Source organism: Mizuhopecten yessoensis, unplaced genomic scaffold, assembly GCF_002113885.1.
Source record: "Mizuhopecten yessoensis strain PY_sf001 unplaced genomic scaffold, ASM211388v2 scaffold3963, whole genome shotgun sequence".
Lineage (NCBI taxonomy): Eukaryota > Metazoa > Mollusca > Bivalvia > Pectinida > Pectinidae > Mizuhopecten > Mizuhopecten yessoensis.
This window is the reverse complement of record NW_018405307.1, coordinates 287,747-309,538: the sequence shown is the minus strand read 5'-3', so window position 1 is coordinate 309,538 and position 21,792 is coordinate 287,747. Positions and strand designations below refer to the sequence as shown.

General features: G+C 33.6%; 1 protein-coding gene across 1 annotated transcript in view; it reads left to right on the top strand.

The window, feature by feature from the left end:
• The first annotated feature begins 4,794 nt into the window (after positions 1–4,794).
• The window catches only part of LOC110448268 (receptor-type tyrosine-protein phosphatase mu-like), a 183,336-nt gene continuing 166,338 nt past the window's right edge, over positions 4,795–21,792 (top strand). Inside the window, exons 1-7 of the mRNA XM_021494435.1 lie at positions 4,795–4,890; positions 6,982–7,197; positions 9,974–10,222; positions 10,753–10,851; positions 12,544–12,636; positions 13,371–13,466; positions 14,068–14,160. Of these exons, the coding sequence (XP_021350110.1) occupies positions 4,818–4,890; positions 6,982–7,197; positions 9,974–10,222; positions 10,753–10,851; positions 12,544–12,636; positions 13,371–13,466; positions 14,068–14,160 (919 nt within the window). The 5' untranslated portion in view covers positions 4,795–4,817. The remainder of the gene's footprint in view (positions 4,891–6,981; positions 7,198–9,973; positions 10,223–10,752; positions 10,852–12,543; positions 12,637–13,370; positions 13,467–14,067; positions 14,161–21,792) is intronic.

Below are 21,792 nucleotides of genomic sequence, written 5' to 3'. Positions count from 1 at the left end.
GTCTGGATGTAATTATTGTTGATATAATTACATCCAGACAACCAGTTATTGTTAAAATATTTGTTTATTGCATCAAATTAAACCCATTTAGAAAACTTGTTTGACTTAACTTTGCTTTATTTGTTTTGTATATCGAAGTATTACATGGTTTGGTTGAACCTCGAACTCCACTGATGTACCATAAAATACCTTCACAACTCATTTTTCGTAGATGAATATACCAGACAATGCATTATCCAACTACAATGTCATGAGTACTGCAGGTGTCGTTATAGATATTCAACATCAATGAATGCATACCTTTCAATATCTACATGTTCGGTTCAAAACTTCATCTTATTTCAGACTGTACTGATGGATTATACGGACCAGTCATGTTGGCTGTAGTAGTATTACATTCGACAAAACGTCAGGAAATTGTGTTTATAAGTACATTATCAACCACAGAAAGCCACTGAGATACTTGCAAGGTTAAATATGGTATTTATTCAACTTTGTCGGATATTTACGATTTGATGATTATCGAACGTTGCCTTTCCAACAGCGTACACTGTTTGGATGAGGGATTGACAATGTTACATTACTAATAAAATGTGCCCTTTTTAGAAAGATTAACAATCATATAATGCTGAATTGATTACTATAGATAAGAAATGTTCATCAGATTATAACACAGTTACGGAGTTAAAGCGTTACTTGTCAATAGATAATTAGTCAATAGGTAAACATAACGAAATGCATAAAGTTAATGCGAAAAGTTAACTGTTAAGGGACCCGTTAAAGCCTGGACAATACTTCGTTCGTGAATTACAGTACTCAATTTAAAAGACAATACCTACAGTGTTGAGACAGTATGACATTAAATGAATGTATATACGAACTCCCCGTGGTAGAACCTATAAGTATGTTTAAGTAGTCTATGATAATAACCATCCCCTCTCAGTACGCTGAGATACGTTAAGATAACAAGCGTCAAGCTTGCCCTTACGTTCCCTACGGTGGATGTAATACTTTCAGTACAACGGTAGCACTGCTGTCAGCGCCTGAGTAAAGAGGGTTTCCCGTCCTAGTATAGCCGGTTTTCTGGCCACGCAAGCCACTTATTTTGCCTGCGCATCCCCTTTTATACCCCACACTCCTGGACCTCTGTAACGTTTAACCCTAACCCTAAGTTGCTTTACTTCAAAATGGAAAGCAGTGCATGGGGCACATAGTTGTGTAATACAAAAATGTTTGAAGTACTGTGTTTGGTTAAAATTATCGTTACTGTATTCAACCTGATTTTATAAACATGTCCTTAAAAGTACTCTGTGCCTTGCTAAGGCTTATCACGTTTATCCGTTAATCTCTTTACCAACCATTCCACTGTCGCAAATGCCACATGCTTTCTATTTAGTATTTATCTTCATACTTTTGATTTGGTTTTTGTTCTTGGTTCAGCATTTGTCATTCAGTCAATCTGTTAGTCAGGGAGTATGTAAACTTCGTAACCGGTATTTCACAGAAACGACATGATGAGACTGTCACCCTGGTACACAACACTAACTGCTTAATTTATCTTTCGATTAGACCAGTAGATAGTCAACTGGATGTTCCGGGTTCGACCTCTATGGTAAAGACATTTAAAAATGACATCATTTACATAGGCATGCATGATCCATTTGGCTAATAGTTGTTAATTCTTCTATATGAGATGGATTGGAAAAATACAGAGGCCACCTGGAAGCTATTAAGGATTTTGAACGTCAAATATAATTTGTATGATTATTTCACAAGAACAAGAATCATAGAAGGATTACGAGGAAAACATGTACAAATCCCCGTAGTCCCAAGTTGTGTTTGCCTTAAATCAAGGCAATTCGGCGGGAAAATGGCCACACGGCTACTATGTGTTTTGTTGGAATTTTTAATGTAAAAGATTTGTACAACTATTTCATGAAAACTACTGCAGGGATCATGTAGTTCATGTTGTTCAAAATTTTGCCTGTTTTGGTTTGAGATGGATAAGAACTCGCAAAATGCCATTATCATCTACCATTTTGCATGTTAAGTTTGTTATTGCTTTTGACATTTGGAAGTCTTAAATCCCCATAGATCCTGTTCAAATTAGAGTTGATGCCAAAAAAGCTCAATCACTACCTACATATACAGTTTATTACTTCTATTTCTTGCTCCTTAAAATATATTGTGCACCTTTTTTAACTTACTTATTCTTGTTTGTATACATTTGTTGATTTGTAATGCAACAACTAAAACAGCATATTTTCTTTGATTTATGCTTAAAACAGCACTTCCTCTATTTCTCAATACGTTGAGGCACTTGGCAGCATATGCTCAACTGACATAAGCATAGCCGTTTAACGTTTGTTTTGCCAGAACCCCTTACAAAACTGATACACAACTGATCGTTTTTTATGTACCAATACAGAAATATATTGAATGAGATATAGACAATATGTAAGAGAAGATGCAAAAAATTTCACTTATTGACACAGATATTACCTCCATACTAAGGTTATATGTTTTCAATTCCATCATAAATACACCTCTAGCGACCTTTTCAAGTTCAATATCTTTCAAAATATGTATATAACTTATATGGCTAATATCACGGCTATGTACACATGTTGTGCCAAATCAAACTTACACCTGATATCAATAGCACATAGGTCTGAGAATGTCAAATTATATATCACTGGTCAATATCGATACGAATAATCAACATAGATCATAAACATACATTTTAGCGCATATTATACCAAAGCAAACTTCTGGATATTGAAAGTCAATTCACAGGTTAGAAAAGGTCAACTGATTATCAATATGATACATATTTTTCATTTCGCATCTATTGTCCGAACAAATTTATAGCAAAGGTCAAATTACACATAAGGTTATTTATCTAGGGATTATTATTAATAAGGACAGTATAACATGCATTACACTTGCACATATTGTCTTAAAAATAAGCAATAGGTCGGATTGATGATAACTGCCAATCAGCAATTCATTTCATTTTCACATCCTATAGACCAAAACAAGCCAACGGTCAATATTTGGGTCAGCAAACGTCAAAGGTCATTTCGATAATTCCAATCAAATACGATGATTCCTGTTAGACTTGTAGATTTTACAACAAAGGACAATATGTATGGGTCACCAACGGTCATAGATCAGTATAATAACATGTATAGTAATAATAATATCCATATGAATTACTTTTTAATCAATGAAACCAATAGTCAATATATCTCCCTTAACTAGAGCTTTGAAATACCCTGTGACTACACTGGTGACCGCGCTTATCAGCTACACCTAAAGAACTGGCGTATGTGCTAAATACACATAAATTTAAGCCTGACCTTTTCAGGGATTTAACTGAACTTTTAACGAAAGTTACCAGGGTAAGCTCATGCACGTAGTCACCTTTCTCAATAGGCAAAACGATTACATTTCTTATCTGACAGATATAATATCTGCTTAGGGTTCAGGCTTCACGCCATAAACACGCTTTATACAGAACAATACCGACACAGAAACATTAGCAGTACTAAATTGAACATGCATTGTATATGACTTAGACTGGTACAAGGCTGCAATATGTTACACACATATCCCTTTACAACATCACCCTTTTTAGTTTATAAATAAAGAGCCATTCCAATGAAGACATAGCGCGGTGTGTAGTTCGCTAAGTTACATGCAGTCACGTCTGGAGAGCACATTACAATGATATCCCCACCGACATGTGATTACGGACGTCACGCTATATATAAATGTATCAATTGTGCAACACTCAGCTGTTTAGGTGATATGTGCTATGTATATGACAATTGTTTTTTATTGTCGTCTACGTTATATACTAGGTCATCTCTAAAAAAAAAAAAAAAAAAAAAGAAAGACATGTTTTATTTGTATTTGTTTCTTTTAAAGGAATAATCTTCATACAATAATTAACAGGTGTTTTTTTTATTAAAACTATCAGTTATGGCGAACGTGCGTATTAGATGTGCACCCCTCCTTTCGATTTAATAGATAATCTGTTTCAAGTGTCGTAATGGCTTATTCTAAATCATGCATAAAACAATACCACAACAATATGATGAACATAATTATTTTCACTACTACAGTAGGACCCCATTTCTTCCATCGGATTAAGAGTTACAGATGTGCAATAATCTAAGATGTCAACATAAACATATGAAGGTGTCGCAATAACGTGTTCGTTATGTCGATACATTATCACATTTACCAAGATAACTTTGACTAAATATATATCACGTAGGTAGGTAACTCGGTGTTCAATCCTGTTATGCTAGGTTTGATATCGACTTGCCACTTGTTGATGTTTTATATAAATAATGTTAGTAAACAAATATTTTTCCGAGAGAAATTATCATGCGATGTGCTAGTTAGGACTGATCATCAATATGCCTCGTTTTGGGTTTCGTAAGTGGATTACATAGCGGGGACACTTTTCGGTCTGAAAATATAATACACTTTAATTTAAATTTAAATAATGTTAATGATGAATTAACTTTCTTGCCAATAAAACCCGTCGGTTAATGATCAGAATGTACCTCATGCCTACGACATATACAGTCTTTGTCAGTAGAAAAAATTGTCAAAGAAAGTTTAGACATGTGCTCATACTAAAGAACTAGATAAAAAATACTGACAAAAAATAACGTTATCGAATGGCTGTTCAATTTGATAGATTAGTAAATAAGACTATTTACTTCCTTATTGGATAGTTGTGCGCTTGCGATATAGCAGACATAAAGCACCCGTCTTATACGATACGCAGTATATGTAGAATGGAGGTGTGTACTATTTGGCTGCTGGAGTTTTTGTGTCTCTTTTCAACTTTAAAGATTGTCAACACATCAGGTAGGATTGGATGTACACTTTCTGTTTATCCTTCATTCTGATAATAAACCTATACGTCGCGTTGATCTGGACCTACATGTCATAGCATAATCCTTACGTGTTTTACCATGGACACATTGCCGACACACCAGGTAGGGGTAATTATACAGCCTGTACCTGAGGTTCATGTTTCAAACTTCCGCGTTGCACAGTTGCTGTGACAAAATATCAAACGATATGCATTTATTTCAGGATACGTACATATATAAACAGCACATTGACAATATACTAGCTATGTTTTAAATATTGCCTTACAATGGTGATTTGTGGCTACTGTTCTTTCTATTGTATTTACATTGGTAGGGCGATTGATATGATTAACAACACTGTCCGCCAGCCAATGGTAATAAAACATTAGTCTTTCATAATCGGTATGAACTTATAAAATCCACCTACACCTTACATGTATACATTTGCCGAGGGGCTTATGTCTTTATATATAAGTAGTATGTTATTATATCTATTTTGTGTTAACGTAACGTATGTGTTTTGTGTTTAAACGTGTGTATTTGACGACTTCAAAATGTCTACATTGCTGGATTTACTTCCTTGTTCCAAAGGTCTCATTAGTAATAACGACAGTAGGATCAAGTTTGGACACTGGATCCGCACAAACAAATGTTGATTGGATGTGTATTACTTAACTATATGTGGGCAAAGAAGAAATAACGGCAGTTCAGACAAAGACAGCTTTCAATCATTCAGTGCGATCCGCCCTTGTTTGAAGACAGAAACATGAATATTTACATATCACAAAATAAAACATAGATCAGCAGTCACTTTGAGACAGTTATACAACATGAACACATAATCAAAAGCACAGTAGTTTCTTATATGAAAGATGCTGGTAAACTACACAGTATTCCCTCTGTAAGCTTGAAACAGAAAGCTAATCATTGTACACAGTTCATCTTGAATACGCGAGGTCAAGTAAATTTATACAAATTATTGAGAGAAATATATGTTGAAATTGTTGGCGTAAACACGTCTCCCCTGTCGAGATTACCATTGCCACTCTGTATTTATATCTCCTGTTAAATTGATTAAATGTAACTATCTGGAAATCAAATACAATTAACATGAACTGGTTATCATATCATTTTTTATTTCTTATCTTTATTCATTTTTTGTGTCAATGGGCAAAGCTTTTTCGTGAAAGACATTGTCTATGAATTCGTTATGGCGGTTTTTTGTGTCGACGAAATTGTTTGTGATGAGTTATTTTGGTAGACGATATAGCTATTCAGATATAATCTTCTTACTTACTTATACCATGAAAATCTTATTTACAACCATTCGATGGTAACGTTTTGTTGATCCGGTCATATTTTTCCATATTTCCAATCTTTGACCTCAGTTTACTACCTAGTTGATTGACAGTGACCTCGTCTGTCATTTTTTTTATTTACACAGACATTTCGTCTTTCGCAGTTTTCTTCACGTTGTGCTTACACGAACAGCTGTGGCTATATATTTTCTCACATGCTGCATTATTTTTTTTTCTATTTATTTACCAGATCTCACGTCTTCAAAATGACTTTTTAACCTTAATTAACCTTTGGTTACAAGCTATCTAAGAGCATATGCATTGACATAAGCATATTTCATAATTAAAAATAAAGATAAAAACGCTTTTGTTATTTTAAATGACATTATTTAGTAACATGGGCATTTGATTATGAACATAAAGCGGTGAAAAAACCCGGTCAATTATTGATGTCCGGTTGTTTTAAAGATAATCATAAAGGGAAAAAAATTGCAGTTTCAATAAATTGTCTAACATCACATAACAAATTGGTCAACAAATCTAATCATCACTATAATCACAAAGTCCTGATTTTGTTCCCCAATTACTTTGTTGGTTTATTTGATACATTTTTATATAATATAAATACCCATTCCCCATTAATATCTGCTGATCATTTGTGTCTTTTAATACTTGATTTTATCATCAATAAATTCATGTATTGATGACCATGGAACGCTGAGAATGGTGACAATGATTATAACTTTAGATCAGTAATATATGCAATAATGTTTATTTTGTTACAGTTAACACCAGCCGTGAGCCAAGTGTCAAAATCACCACACAAAGTTCGAACTACAGTGCTGCATATCTTAGTGGTAAGGCAGTAGATGGTTGTAGAAAACAAATCTTCGACAACGACAATTGTTGTTCACATACAAAAGGAGGTGAAAACGAGGCATGGTGGCAAGTAGATCTAGAGGGACTGGTCGTTATGGAATACGTCAAAATATATTACAGAGGTGAGTAATCAAATCAACAATACAATTATATATATAATATTTCAGTAACTTTAGACGGTACTGTAGTGTCTAAATGCATATCGGTTAAGGCTACTTATGTAACCATATCCTTTCTTAATGCTATTTTCTTTCGGTGGTTTCTACTAGTTATTACCAAATTTGTTTGTTACGAGGTCGGTAAATCCGGAGTTAAAACGAAATCTGTTAAAATATTCACAATCAAACTTTTTTTTAAAAACTAAGTTTACAGGGACATCTGGTTTTAGATATAAATATTGCACAAACAAAATGGTTACATTTGTAGGCCTACACCAAGAATGGCATAAACAGGATGACATCATACGACATAACAATACAGAAAGCCCAATGTATTGTACATATAATTCATATAACGTTTACAATAAATTTGTCAATAGATGAGTTGTAAGTTGTTCGATGTTTTTGTAATGCTTTCCATCAACTCTATATTCATGACTAATGAGTCTTCGGTCCAACAGGTTGTATCTCCACACAAGAATAGTGGGAATAGTGGTATTGTAAAACTCAAGTTTTTCTGTGTATACGTAAACACACGACACTGGTCGATAAATGTGTATGTAATTCTGCCCATGTACCTGTATGGATAGGTTGTGCGATAAAGTGACTCTTTGTTAGACACAAGTTAATAAAGAAATATAACTGATGATAATAACCAGCAAATATCCAATGAATCCTCCCTTTATATGCTCTGGTGTGATATACCAATTTAATGTAACGTTACAAAAACATTACCGATAGAGGGTTAACTATGTTTTTCATTTAGATAAATAGACCTAGTTATTACCTTGTCTAAAGAATTCAGAAAAAAAAAACTGAAAAAAAATCTGTATTTTTGGGAAACATTTTGTAACTCAATATCATTTCAACGAATGTTTACTAAATGTAAATTATACTCTATTTTTTTTTTTTTTTTTTTTTTTCTTCATTGAGAAAATACATTTTTTTCTAGATACTTTAATTCAATCAACACGATTCCCGGATTCTCTTTGCATAACTATTGCATTGTTTTGCCAATGCTTGTAGCTCTTATCTTACCATACACACGTGTTTTTTTCTCCTGTAGTGTATGTTTTTGTTAAGAGTTTCACGTTTTCTAGAGAGCCAATGACACATACATACACTGTTCACAGATGATGCGTTCACTTTAGGATGACCGTATTACACACACTAGTCATTAGCGTTTTTCGCCAAATGGTGAAAAGCCTATCGTTTTTGTTGTTTCCTATTTTACTTATGTTTATTATTCTAACATGATTTTGTGGCCACCTACTCTTTTTTTGTTGGTAGCAGGTTTTCAGATGTGTTTATAGGCTTTCGGATATGTTGTAGGTCATTGTCAGAAGGCATACACTGCATTATTGAGGCAACATTTCCATTGGTTCAAAATCCATTATGGCCGCCATTACTTCAAAACTATTGATTATACAGCATTCCTGCATTTGTATAATTTGTAGATAATGTTCGGGGCCAACTGTTTTCTCGTTGCATGTGAATCGATTTTGTCACAATTTTTTCAACTTTTCAACTTTGGTTTGCAATCTGGTTTGTGGAAAAAATTTGAAAACAATTATCTTTAAAGGTCACATCGGAAAAATGATTAAAACAGATGTTTTTTTTTTTAAACCATACTTTTTTAAAACGGTTGTAGGCATTTACATTATATTTTGATCTGATTTCGATTTCGAGGATGCCAGTGCACATATTTTTCCCAGGTAACATTTTGTGTAAAAGTCATTTTTTTTTTAAAAAATACAATAAAGATACGAACAGGTTTGTGATCAGAGACCAAATCAAACATAATAATGAGAACCCGTCGAATTGTTACTACAAAGTAATAACTTCTAGTTAGGAAGTATTATTATCCGGCAATGTCAAAACAAGAACAAGGTAGAATGACATTCCACGGTTCGGTTTGGTTTTTTGTGTTTTACATCCTTTTAACAGTTATGGTCAGTTAAGAACGTGCCAGTTTTTGTTTATGGTGGACGAAGCCGGAGTTCCCGGAGAAAAAAAACCGACCTACGGCCAGTACATGGCAACTTCCCCACGTAGGTCTCGAACCCGCGACCCAGTGGTTGAGGGCTAGTGGTAGAAGAATGTCAGACGCCTTAGCCGCTTGGCCACCGCGGCCCCGTTACATTTCCGGGTTACATTATACTAAGAATGGACTTACGCTGGGTAAACATCGTCCTTTGCATGGCGATAGCGTACTTGATTTACAAGTGTTCCCTTAATGTGAATGAGAGGTAGCAGAGCAAATCGGATGTGGGGTAAGAATATAGTTGGGGAGATGGATGAGTAGGAGAAAGACTGAACAGTTATACATTTTTTTTTTCATTTTTGTTAGGGGAGGGGTGGGGGTGCATTTTAAGACCAGCAATTGAACCGCCACATTTCTCAGTAAGAATCAGTTTTATGACTTAGGTCCGTCCCGGCCTGGTGACTTGCTCAAAACAGCAAAAAGGTAAAAGAAATAAAAAATCCTTTATTCATCAGGAGTTTCTGCATCAGTCGCCTGTTACTGAACATTAAGTTGTTAACAGCAGGCATGTACCTTTTTTTTAATCACCGACCTGTGTTAAAGAAGAACAATGAAAAGTGTAAAATGATTCAATGTTAACAAACACAATCCGCATTTTTCTTGAGCGAATTTTCCGGGTGAAAATAGCGTGAATTCAAGACTTTGAACAGAATATAAGTATAAGCTCTAGTGGAGAATCTTGTTTATCCAATTAAGATCAAGGGGATGAGCAAAAACAACGATTTGGTGGCTATCAAATATACCAGTCGAACACGTCGGATTGGTGGAACGGTTACCTTTGCCATAATGACACAACATCAACGTCGGCCGATTTGTCATTGACTCCCAAGATCAATTGCACAGGTAGCGCCCAGTACCTAACGATATACAGCGACAGAAGGTCAAGGGGTCTAACGTGGTACTCTCCAAATGCTTTTCTGGAGCTTTGCGAGGTGGAAGTTTACGGTACGTAAATTTAATATTTAACGTTACGAAATTGTGTTATTCTTGTGTGTATTTGACTTTGTTTGTGTTCACACAAATCGATAAAAAAAACTTATTTTTGCTAATGGTTGAAAGGATAATGGAACTTTAAGAACTCGTATTCTAGATCAGGATGAATATTCATCAAGATCCCTATATAAGAAATAAGGATTACTATGCTTACAACGTTGCAATTCACTTAAATATCAGTGGTATTATTTGTGTTTAATTATAGACTTGATATCTTCTATTTCAGTAAGTAATGTTTAACATTCGTTATATCATATGACTTCGCGTATCGGCGCATTACAATATTTTGTTGCAATTATGAAGTAAGTAATGTTTTTGTGCAACATTATAAGGTTACAGATGATGTTACACGATAAGGAATGTGTACAGTCATTGAATCTGTCCGACAATAGAACAATTGAAATTGGTTAAATATGTTTTAGCATGTTTTTAATGCAAACAGATGTGCTTATTACACAAACTTATATGCTTATATATTTCAGGTTGTCCACTAGGGAAATATGGTGATGCTAATTGTGATACAGATTGTGATGTAAGGTGTGCCAACAGCCTGTGTGATCCAGTGACCGGAAAATGTGCATGTAATCATATATATCTTAAGATATTAATACCCAATGGAACATAGAAATACAACATGCCATTTGCTTGTTAAACGAGGGAAAACAAATCAGTTTATCATTCATGTTTTTATTAACTAGAATCATTATGATAAACGTATTTAAGTACATGTATAAGAAAAAAGTGTACAGCGTCACCATAACCTTATTCAAAATGTGGTGTTTTGTGTTTGCTTTGGCGTCGGATAGGCTTTCGGTACAGTGCTGTCCTATCATAATAACTTTATTATAACATTATTATTACATTTACATTATAATATTTTCCCATTCGAGTGAATCAACATATGAAAAGCAGTCTTCAATTTAGTTTTCTACGTATAGTATAAATCCCCTATAAAATGTTAAAATATTTTTGGACAATGCATCTAGTAAATATATACATAGTGTACATGTTTTATTAAATTTTGATTTGTGCTGATGGATACTTTCGGTCTGGATCTTTATGCATAAAATGCCCCTTCAAATTGTTATGATAACGCATGCAATGTAGAATCCGGTGTTTGTTCCGGTAAGTGATTCGTTGTATTTCAGTTTAAATCTCCAGTCATATGATTTTATTTTTTTTTTTTTTTTTTACATTTTGTGTTGATATACTTTCTTGTTATAATATATATTGCATTCGATGTTGGGACAAAAATACATTTTAATTGTATAATGATACGAATTATAAGGTATTTGTTGCAAATATATATTAATCAACTTAATGATATAATGTTATGAATACATTCTTTCATCATAAATTGATAAGATTCGGTTCACAATACACAATTTATCTTGCTTAGTGTTATTTCGAAATGTACATGTATCGAATACCATTGAGTACAGTAAAATTATCATAAATGACATAAGGTAAGGGAAAGGTAACTTCTTACCGTTTTGTTTCGTATTCTGACATTACTATGGCAGTCATTGTAATGTGACCTGCACGTTCAACTGTAAAGACAACCGATGCATGCAAAGCAATGGAGAATGTTAATGTATGTATCAGTGTAAAATATGGAAAATGTGTATAGAATTGTTTTATATAAGGATTAGTTAGGGAATTATTTATTATTCATATATTGTAATTGGTATGTTAACATAGACAATGCAGATCAGTTTTGCATAAAAATAACTCCACGTTACTGACAAATATCCTATTTTAATATGTTTATGACGTCTAATGAATGAAAATCAAAAGGATATGCAAATTATAATCATGGGTTAGAATCTGCAGGCCTACAATTAAGGGGGGGGGGACATATATAGCTCACAGCAATTGTCGTTTTCGTAGGTTTTCGGTACAATTAGCTTAATCTCTGCGAATCAAGATCTGCAATCTGGAACGTGATACAATATGTAGAAAGAAAAATAGTATGACATAACAACACATGCCGGTGGTAGTACGCAAAAACACTTCACAGCACGTTTGTTAGATACCGTATCAGGTCAGATTATGATTTGGTGATGGTATATTACCCGATCATCAAACTGAAAATCAAATTATATCAAATTGAGGTAACATTGCGTTGAAAAAACAAGAGGGTACATAATACATGTTTAACATGCATACAATACATGGTTGTTCCATGTGATAGATTTAATTTGTATATTGATATGTTGGTGAAATGTCAAAATGAAACTAAATACAGTTCTTTTTCATTTTGGAATGACCAGACTGTGAGGATGGATTCTTCGGATCGTCCTGTGATAACTGCTCTGTTGGTTGTACCAATCGTTCCTGTGACAAAATATCCGGAAATTGTAGTCGTAAGTATGTAACAAAGAGCACCAGATCTACTCACTAATGACTTATATTTCAATATATTTCATTATCTATTTTCCCGAGTTAACAATTGGTGCTTCAATTGTCAATAAACTGATATTGTCCGTATATATAATTTTTATTTTCGTATTCATCATTAGATTAAATTGCAAGCAACATAAACGTTCAACTGTTTTAGAAGTATATATGATATATGTTATTTCTTCAAATGTCAAAAATAAATTAAAGTCGAAACAGACATACTCACATGCCGTCTGTTATGTTTCTTTCACACCTTAGTAACGGATGACTTTCTAACTTTTAAAGATAACNGGGATTACCATGTCCTGAAATCAAATTTGTTTTAAAAAAGTATCCTATGTTTAACTGTTGTTATCATTTTTGAATAGATATGAATTCTGAAATCATTCATCAGGAATGTGCTGATTTAACATTTATTTTGTGTGCAGAATGCCTACATTTACATTATGATCTATAAACCTATTGGATTTTTGAGATAAGCAAACGGCTAACCTGATTAGGAATGATTACATTCTTTTATTATAAACTGATAAGAGTCGGTTCACAATGAACACATTTCGAAATATACATGTATCGAGCACCATTGAGTACAATCACATTCTCAGTGCCAATAAAAAGTACATTGTAGATAAAGAAAATCAATCTTCTTACCCTTGTTCTTGGATTCTGACTTGTTCTTTGTGATTTTCCGTTAAAGCGTGTACTCCCGGGTATTATGGCAGCTATTGCAATCAGACCTGTTTGTTCAACTGTAAAGACAACCGATGTATGCAAATCAATGGAAAGTGTGAAGGTATGTATCGGTGTAAAGTATGAAAAACAAGTATAGAAATGTGATATTCATCTATATTATTTGGAATGCTAATGCAGATTAAATTTGCATATAACCAACTCCAATTACTGACACAGATCCTAACGATTATAATGTGTAGTAAATGAAGATTTAAAGGATATGGAAAGTATACTAATGGTGTAGAATGATTCATATAGCTCAAACATGCATAGTTTTTATTTTTTATTTAATAGGTATGTTTTAGGTAAAACTAAGATGATTTTTGTGAATATAGATAGCAAATCTAGAACATATGATAACATATGTAGAAAGAGCAAACAGCCGACATATTGTATGACATAAAAACACATTCCGGTAATAGTAGGCAACAATAATAACAACATGTTTGCTAATTATCAGGTGTGATGCTAATTTAGTGATGGCATATTTCCCGATCATTAAAATGAAAATGTATTAAATCAAATTGAGGCAACATTACTTTGCAGAACAGAGAATTATGAATATCTGTTTGACATGCATTCAATACATGGTTGTCCCATATGTGATAGGTTTGTACTATATGAAAATAATAAAAAAAAAAATTCTATTTTGCAATGGCCAGATTGTGAGGATGGATTCTTCGGATCGTCCTGTGATAGCTGTTCTGATAGTTGTGCCAGTTCAGTCTGTAACAAAACATCCGGAAACTGTAGTCGTAAGTATTTGAGAAAAAGCACAGTATTAACTCACTGATGATGTTATTTCAATATATTTCATAATCTATTTTCCTGAGTTAAAATGGGCGATGCAATTGTCAATGCAATCATCTTGTCAGTATATTGTTGCTTATTGTCGTCGTCATTGTTAGTTTTAATTGCTATAAAGAAAACCGAGACAAATGTTTTAAAGAGTATAAGAAGATATCGGTCATTTGCGCTGTTACTGGATTGTTGTTAATATTAAAAATAAATCAAGCGAAAATATATAATTCATTATAAAACGAGTTAAAAAAAACCACTTATTAACTAGCCCATCATTATTTTTAGACATCCTTCTTTAATGTGAACGATAACATGCTTTTTTAGTATTCTTCTTCTTTTTGTACACTGCATATGTGTGCATTAAGCTCTAGAAACCCTCACGGAAGGGGCCGCGTGGTTAAAGCGTAAACTATTCTGCTACCACTAACCCTCCAACAGTGGGTCGCGGGTTCGAGACCTGCGTAGGGCAGTCGCCAGGTACTGCCGTAGGTCGGTGTTTTTTTTTCTCCTGGAACTCCGGCTTTCTTGCACCACCAAAACCTGGTACGTCCATAGCTGCTAACGGGACGTTAAACACATACTAACCAAACTCTAGAAACACAATTGAATTTTGAGATATGTATTCGTAGAATATACAGAATATGGGAAAGGCTAACCTGAATAGGTACGTGGAAATAAGTGACCTGATTCATCCAAATGCATGTCGTACGATGCGTCTAGTGTGGATCCTTTTCCATGATCAATGACTGATTTGAGCGCAATTTATGGATATGTGTTCAAATTTAACAGATGATTGGTAATAATTATTTCCTATATTTCATATCAATTTACATTTTATACTAGTGATATATAATTTATAATTATTACCAAGGTATAGGACGATAATAGAAGATGTCTAAACAATAGCATGTCAATATCTGTTCCCATGATCCGTTTTACCTCCAATTATGCTGTTGTTATCCGGTCTGCATCCTTATTCATACCTGCCTATTTCCCTACCCCTGCCTCCCTCACCATAAAAATGTTCATTCACCCACGCTTAGGTCAAACCGTTACAACATTTTCGTATTCAATATTTCGCATCTGGACATTTATAACGATTGAAATTAAAAATATAAGTTTGGGCTTCACATATTTGTACACTTTCAGCTTGCTTGAACGGCTTCTATGGGATGAAGTGTGATCGATTATGTTCCTCTAGCTGTGAAAACAACATATGCACACAATATGAAGGGAAATGTACAGGTATGATAACTTTGTAATTGGAATTAATTTTGAGGTATTGTTTAATATCTTTGCATTTATAATAAAATTGTTCCATGTAAGGGCAAGAAAATGATGTAAGACATTTCTTAAAATCAAATAAGAGGTATTTATATTTTCGTTTTGTATACTCAAAGTTATGTGGTTTTTGATATGTTTGACTAGATTTTGAAATACTTAAAGATAGACACAAGACTATTGTATCTTCATTTTAAGAGAGTTATATGTAAAATGTAATGTATAAAATATTATACATGTATATGCTATGCTCAAGCCTGTGTCTCTTTTTAATAAAGTCTGGATTGAACTTATCCCTTATCTATCCTTTTTGTAAAGTTAGCAATGTATGTATTTAACCTCAAATGACTGTCTATGTTTTTTATGTAAGCATGCAAACCTGGATATTATCGTGATATCTGCAACACAAGCTGCCCGTCCAATTGTAAAAGGGATAAATGCAATCAGACCAGTGGGTTATGCACAGGTATGGTGATATGTCATGGTACAGACGAAGATACAATAGTCAAATAATATCATTAGCTTACCGTTTATTAGTTTGAATTATCAAATGGGCCCTCAAACAAAACAGGGATTTTATTCTCAAAACCAAGGCTCTCTATTCTCTACCGCGAAAGTTACTGTTACATCGATGTTTTGCTGCATTAAGCATACGTTTTGAGTATATATAGGTTTACGAATAACCGCTTGGAACGTTTTCCTTTGAAAATATGATTCAACAAAGCCGAGGAAAACTTCGATGATTTTCTCGTTTTTTTAGTGTAATGTTCATTAATCGTCAAGCATTTAATGGTGATCGAAAATGGTGTACAATCATAACGAAACGTTGTTTCGTAACGTTTCGTTTTAAACGAAAACTTTCGACGACATCTCAATAGCTTTTTTGGTCTTTAAATCCCGAATATTGCTTGACCAGATATATACTATTTGAGGCAGTTGTAATGTATTCAGAAAAAAAAACAATATAATTTTGTGTATATATTCTTACATAGATGTAATACAGTTGTGTGACCGTACAATGCAACAAAAAAAAGCGTGCGCACATCGTGCATACATCGTGTACACACCGTCTGCACATCGTCCTCACATGGTTCGTACAACTGTGCAATTTAACAATCGTTCGCCTCGTTGTGCGCTTCTCTCCGTACAGATGTACGATTTGGTACAATTGGTTGATCAATAATACGGAACAATAAATATCCGGAACCCTCATATGGATTAAGGAACACTGTATATAAATTTAAATTGAATTAGGATTTTAATTTTACAATGCCTGTTATACTGCATTACAGTGACTATTAGACTGTGAAGAATGTGTTTAGCTCCCAGGTAACAGAATAGGTAAATAACATATTGATGATTAACCGGACTTTCACCTGGCCTGTGCCTGACACAGAGAGCTGATATATGATACCGTATGACACAACTGGGCGTTTAGTATTTGTTATTTGCATTCGTCGTAGTACACCGGGTGGGGAAATCTAGGGTTTAATTACAGGTACAATATGGCTATGTTTACCTGTATACGTGACCGAGACGATATGTGTTATGTTATATGTGTCGATTTGGGTCGTTAAAAAAACACCGAAAACACCATTTTCAGATTAAAGAAAATATAGATAAATATAGAAAGGTCAGCTGACATATGTAGCTTGAATAAAGATTTCCCTGGAAGTAAAGATAAAATTGACTGATACAGAATATGTTGAGATGAACCAATTGTTGCGTAGAATATTACGTTTTTGAAACGTGGTTTTTCGTTTCGGCATAGTAAACATATAGAGTAATTGAATTTGAGGTATAGCAAACCTAGGTCTCAATTTAGTAGAAATTTGATATTAAACTTCAAGATTTTTTTCTTTAAATGTGAATTATTAGCACACAGATTACATAAACCAAATAACAAATATATAGAGGTTACACACGAGTGGTTGTTGATTATGGTATTTATTTCACTCGAGTTAGTTAATTTTTAAAAGTTACAAAAGACACTATCTTTAGCGAGTGTCTTTCTGTAACTTTTGAAAATTAACTAACGAGAGTGATATACATACCATACTCAACAACCACGGGTCGTGTGATCTGTTTATACCACAATCTCAGTCTGAAACAGCTGGAGTATTTACCGATTTGAATAGCATACTGTACACACATTTTGTTGAGAAGGCTGGCGTAGTGATATGACCCGTATGTAAAAAGTCACTCATTAATATTCAAAAATGACTTTTATTTTTACAAATTTAATTATTTTCAAAATAAACGTCTCGGCAACAACTTCGTGAAAAAATAAAATAGATGAACGACTCTAAATATTGAGAGTATGCAATGTTGCATTAATTTCTATAAATTAACCACGGACTATATGAGCGTAAGCATATCGTACGAAGTCTGCTTCCCACCAAGTGATGAAGACGAACTAATCGCTGTCAATGTTCAAAACCATAGGCCTGGGACGTTTCTTCGTGAGGTTCTATGGTTGACGTTTATAGTGAGAGTTCCGCCATAGACAGACCCTCTAAATATTGATAACGGGACATGGAGGGAACGAAATATTTTCCGACAATGTTACAGAACTTGTTTTGGTTTCACAGAGACACATATATTACGTCTCTGGGTTTTACGACCTGCACACGCGACGGCATGGCGTCGAAACGATAACGACGTCTGTAGCAATTTTGCCTGAAACTAGCGATTATATCTTTAAGCATCATCTTCTTTTAGTATTTTCTTAATTACCCATTTTCCCATCGCAAAACTTCACAAAAGTCACTAGCATTTGTCGGATGTTGACAGCGGACAACGTAAACGAAACAAAATGTGGCAAAAAGCGCGAAACAAAACTACGGAAGGTCATATACCACGTGTGGTGTATAACTCATATGTATTCAACTGTCTGCATGTGTATACAATGATCTGAGAGTGGAATAACAGAGCGTATTGTGGTTGAAATACATATATTAAATTGTACACTTCCTACAGCAAAGTAAACACAATTGCTGAAATGAAAATGTTGTATAAGTATTGATTTAACGAGATATCAATACATGTATCTGTTTAATTGTGTTTTAGAATGTGGACCCGGGTTGTATGACACTGACTGTATTTTTAGCTTTTCTCTCTGTCGATCATTAAACCTGTTTGGTGATAGACAAGGGTACGTTAATTAAGTTGTATGTGTTAACAGTTTTATTTTCTGGTCGCTGTGGCCTTTAATTGATTGTCGTACAGTGTATATATGGATGGAGGCAAATGAGATACTAATGGTTCCTCATTATTTCTGATTTCGTCAAATATTATTTAGTAAGTGCATTACGGCATTGGACATTCTATCTAATGCATCATTTGTAAAGCCATGGTCCGTTTAGAGGACGACTTCTATTATGGACTCTATTTCAATACAAACTTGTTAAATTTTACATTTTTAATATTTCTTGATTATCTAAAGGCAAAACAATCTGAATAACTCATTGATATTTCTGGACTTTAGAGTTGAATTTTCCGGGGTAACTTTTAATATAATTTGTTTTGATAAATGGCCGGATATTAGAGAACTTAATTTAAATTGGAAAAAAAACGTTAGCCCATTTGATTTGATATTAGGTGTAATGTACTAAATGAGACGTATGTGTAATATATGAAATATGTGTATTGTAGCATGTGACCCTGGTTTCTTTGGACACAATTGCAATATGTCATGTTCTGGTCATTGTGACAATGATGACTGCCATCAGAACAACGGAACGTGCATAGGTACAGTTGACATATCAATAACGTACAGAGTATTTTTTTCTCAAAGTATCTATGGCTGAGCTATTAATCATGCATAGAAAGATAGTTTAATGTGTAAGATTCAAATTATCTATTATTATTGTAAAAAGACAATGAATCATGTACATTTTGTTTCATTTCTTTATCGTCAATTATCATCAAAATATTTCACCTGCAGTATCTTATTCGTTAAAAAAATTATGTTTACTTCAAAGATAATTTCTAAAAGCTTCGCAATTTTTTAATCCATTTCATTAGATATTATGTTTATTATTACATACCCGAACTCAATATTTGTATACAATGACACTACCTCGATTTGTATTATTAGCTTGTACGAGTGGATATTTTGGAACTGACTGTGAAGAGGAATGCGGGCAGTGTAGTGATGTGTCATGCAGAAGGTCTGTCGGACAATGCTTATGTCGCGACATGACAAACGGGACATGCGGGTGTAACAATGGCTGGGAAGGAGAAAAGTGCACTACAAGTATTTTGTTTTTATGTTGTTTCCTTTTTAATTTCAAAACAAATAACTGATGATATTTCACTCAGTTTATGTAGATTTTGTTTAAAAAAATACATAATATGAAAATAATGAAACCATAATAGAAATTGTCAAACATATTTCATATATATTGAACGAGAAGGGGTTATCAGCACACCTGTGTTCATTTCAGAAAAGGTGTTTTCAGTCTCAGACGACCAAACAGGAACGTACGCTGGGGCTGGTGTTGGAGCAGTGATTGTGATTGTTCTTGTTGTTATAGCAACTGTCATCATCCTTAGAAGGTATGCATTCAGGGTAATTGTATTTTAAACCTTGGCGGATGCTATTTTAATATTTATTGCTAACATATTGATTGCTAACATATTTTGTTTCATGTCTGTATCGTTAGGAAACGATTACCAAAACACAAACAAGAACATAACCTTGAAGGCAGAGACAGGACGTTTGAAAATGTAGAGTCCTTACCAATCCCATTTGAAACATCAGACAAGCCATCAAATAGTGGAGGTAAGTGTTATACATATAGGCTTCCTTATATTACTTTCTTTTTATTATAAGTCATCGTTGTGTTCCATATATCAGCGTATTTGTGTATACAGCGTGTGGAGGTAAACAGCACAAGTATATTGTGTTGTAGCTACGGAAGAGAGGACTATTAGTGTCACACTGTCATGTTTGATTGACACTTAAATGTTTACTATAATCAAAAGTGGATTATTTTAGAAAGATATGTATTATACGTAAAGGGATATTGATAATAGTAAGTAAGTACGATACTTTCCACAAGTTTCCATTTTTTCTTCAATACATATGTTTGATATTTAAGATACTACAAGTGAAGACAGACAGGTTTACGTGAACGTACATTACATTGACCCAAAACCTGATGATGACGTCGTGTATAACAACGTTGACGTCACTGGTGTCCCTATTCATGAACTGCGGTCTATCATCGATAGCAAAATCGTAAATGAAGCGGCAGCATTTCAAGAGGATTTTCAGGTATGGATGCATGTGTACATCAACCTTTGATGAGATATTAAATATCAATATCGAGCAGCAATAATAGCACATCATTACATAAGGAAGGAATTAAACGTATCCTTAGGGTTGATTCTTAAAAACATTGAACACGCTCTATTTCTACTGGTATCAAGCAAATATACATTTCATGATTTTTTTTTATATATATTATTATATTTTACTTAATAAATACATTGCTTTTAGACTTTTCCAAGGGGAGCCGTACATCCGCACGAGGCAGGTAGAAAGACATCAAACACACCAAAGAACAGATTCAAGACAATTTTCCCATGTAAGAAACTGTTTATTTCTGTTCCATATCGATACTCTTTACAAAAGCAGATTTATAATCTTAATCAGTTAAACTACTTGGACATAGTACGTAATAAATGACAATATATAAAGAAGCCCTTGATGATTTCACACATATTGTGTTTAGCATACATTTGTTTACATGTAAGTATATAATTATATTGCAGATGACCATTCCAGAATCCTTCTAGATACAATCGGCAAGGACATCGATACCAGCTATATCAACGCAAATTATATCGATGTAAGTATGTAGGCCGATAAATCGAGCTTTTTATATTGATTGTAACATACCTACAGAAGCAATACTTATAGTTCTGTGAAGATAATTGTTTTTCATTTGTTATATGTGTTCGACGACATGGTATTGAAAAGCTATAAGGTAACCAATGTGGTTAGAATTGATAATTGAAATTCATCTAGACAACCTGATATAAAGATAAACTTCACATTCAATTTTAATTACGGTACTTAAAAAATAAAAATAAATAAAGAAATAAAACAAAATGCATCATTTTTACTGCACAATGTATAATAAATTGTATTCATGTTATATTAATTACAATAATATATTGTATTCATCTTTTTCAGGGTATTGAAACCGAAAAAGCGTACATTGCTTGTCAAGGTAGTATACAATACATATCAATGCATTTGTTTATGTTATTATATCCTATCAACTGAAAAAAAA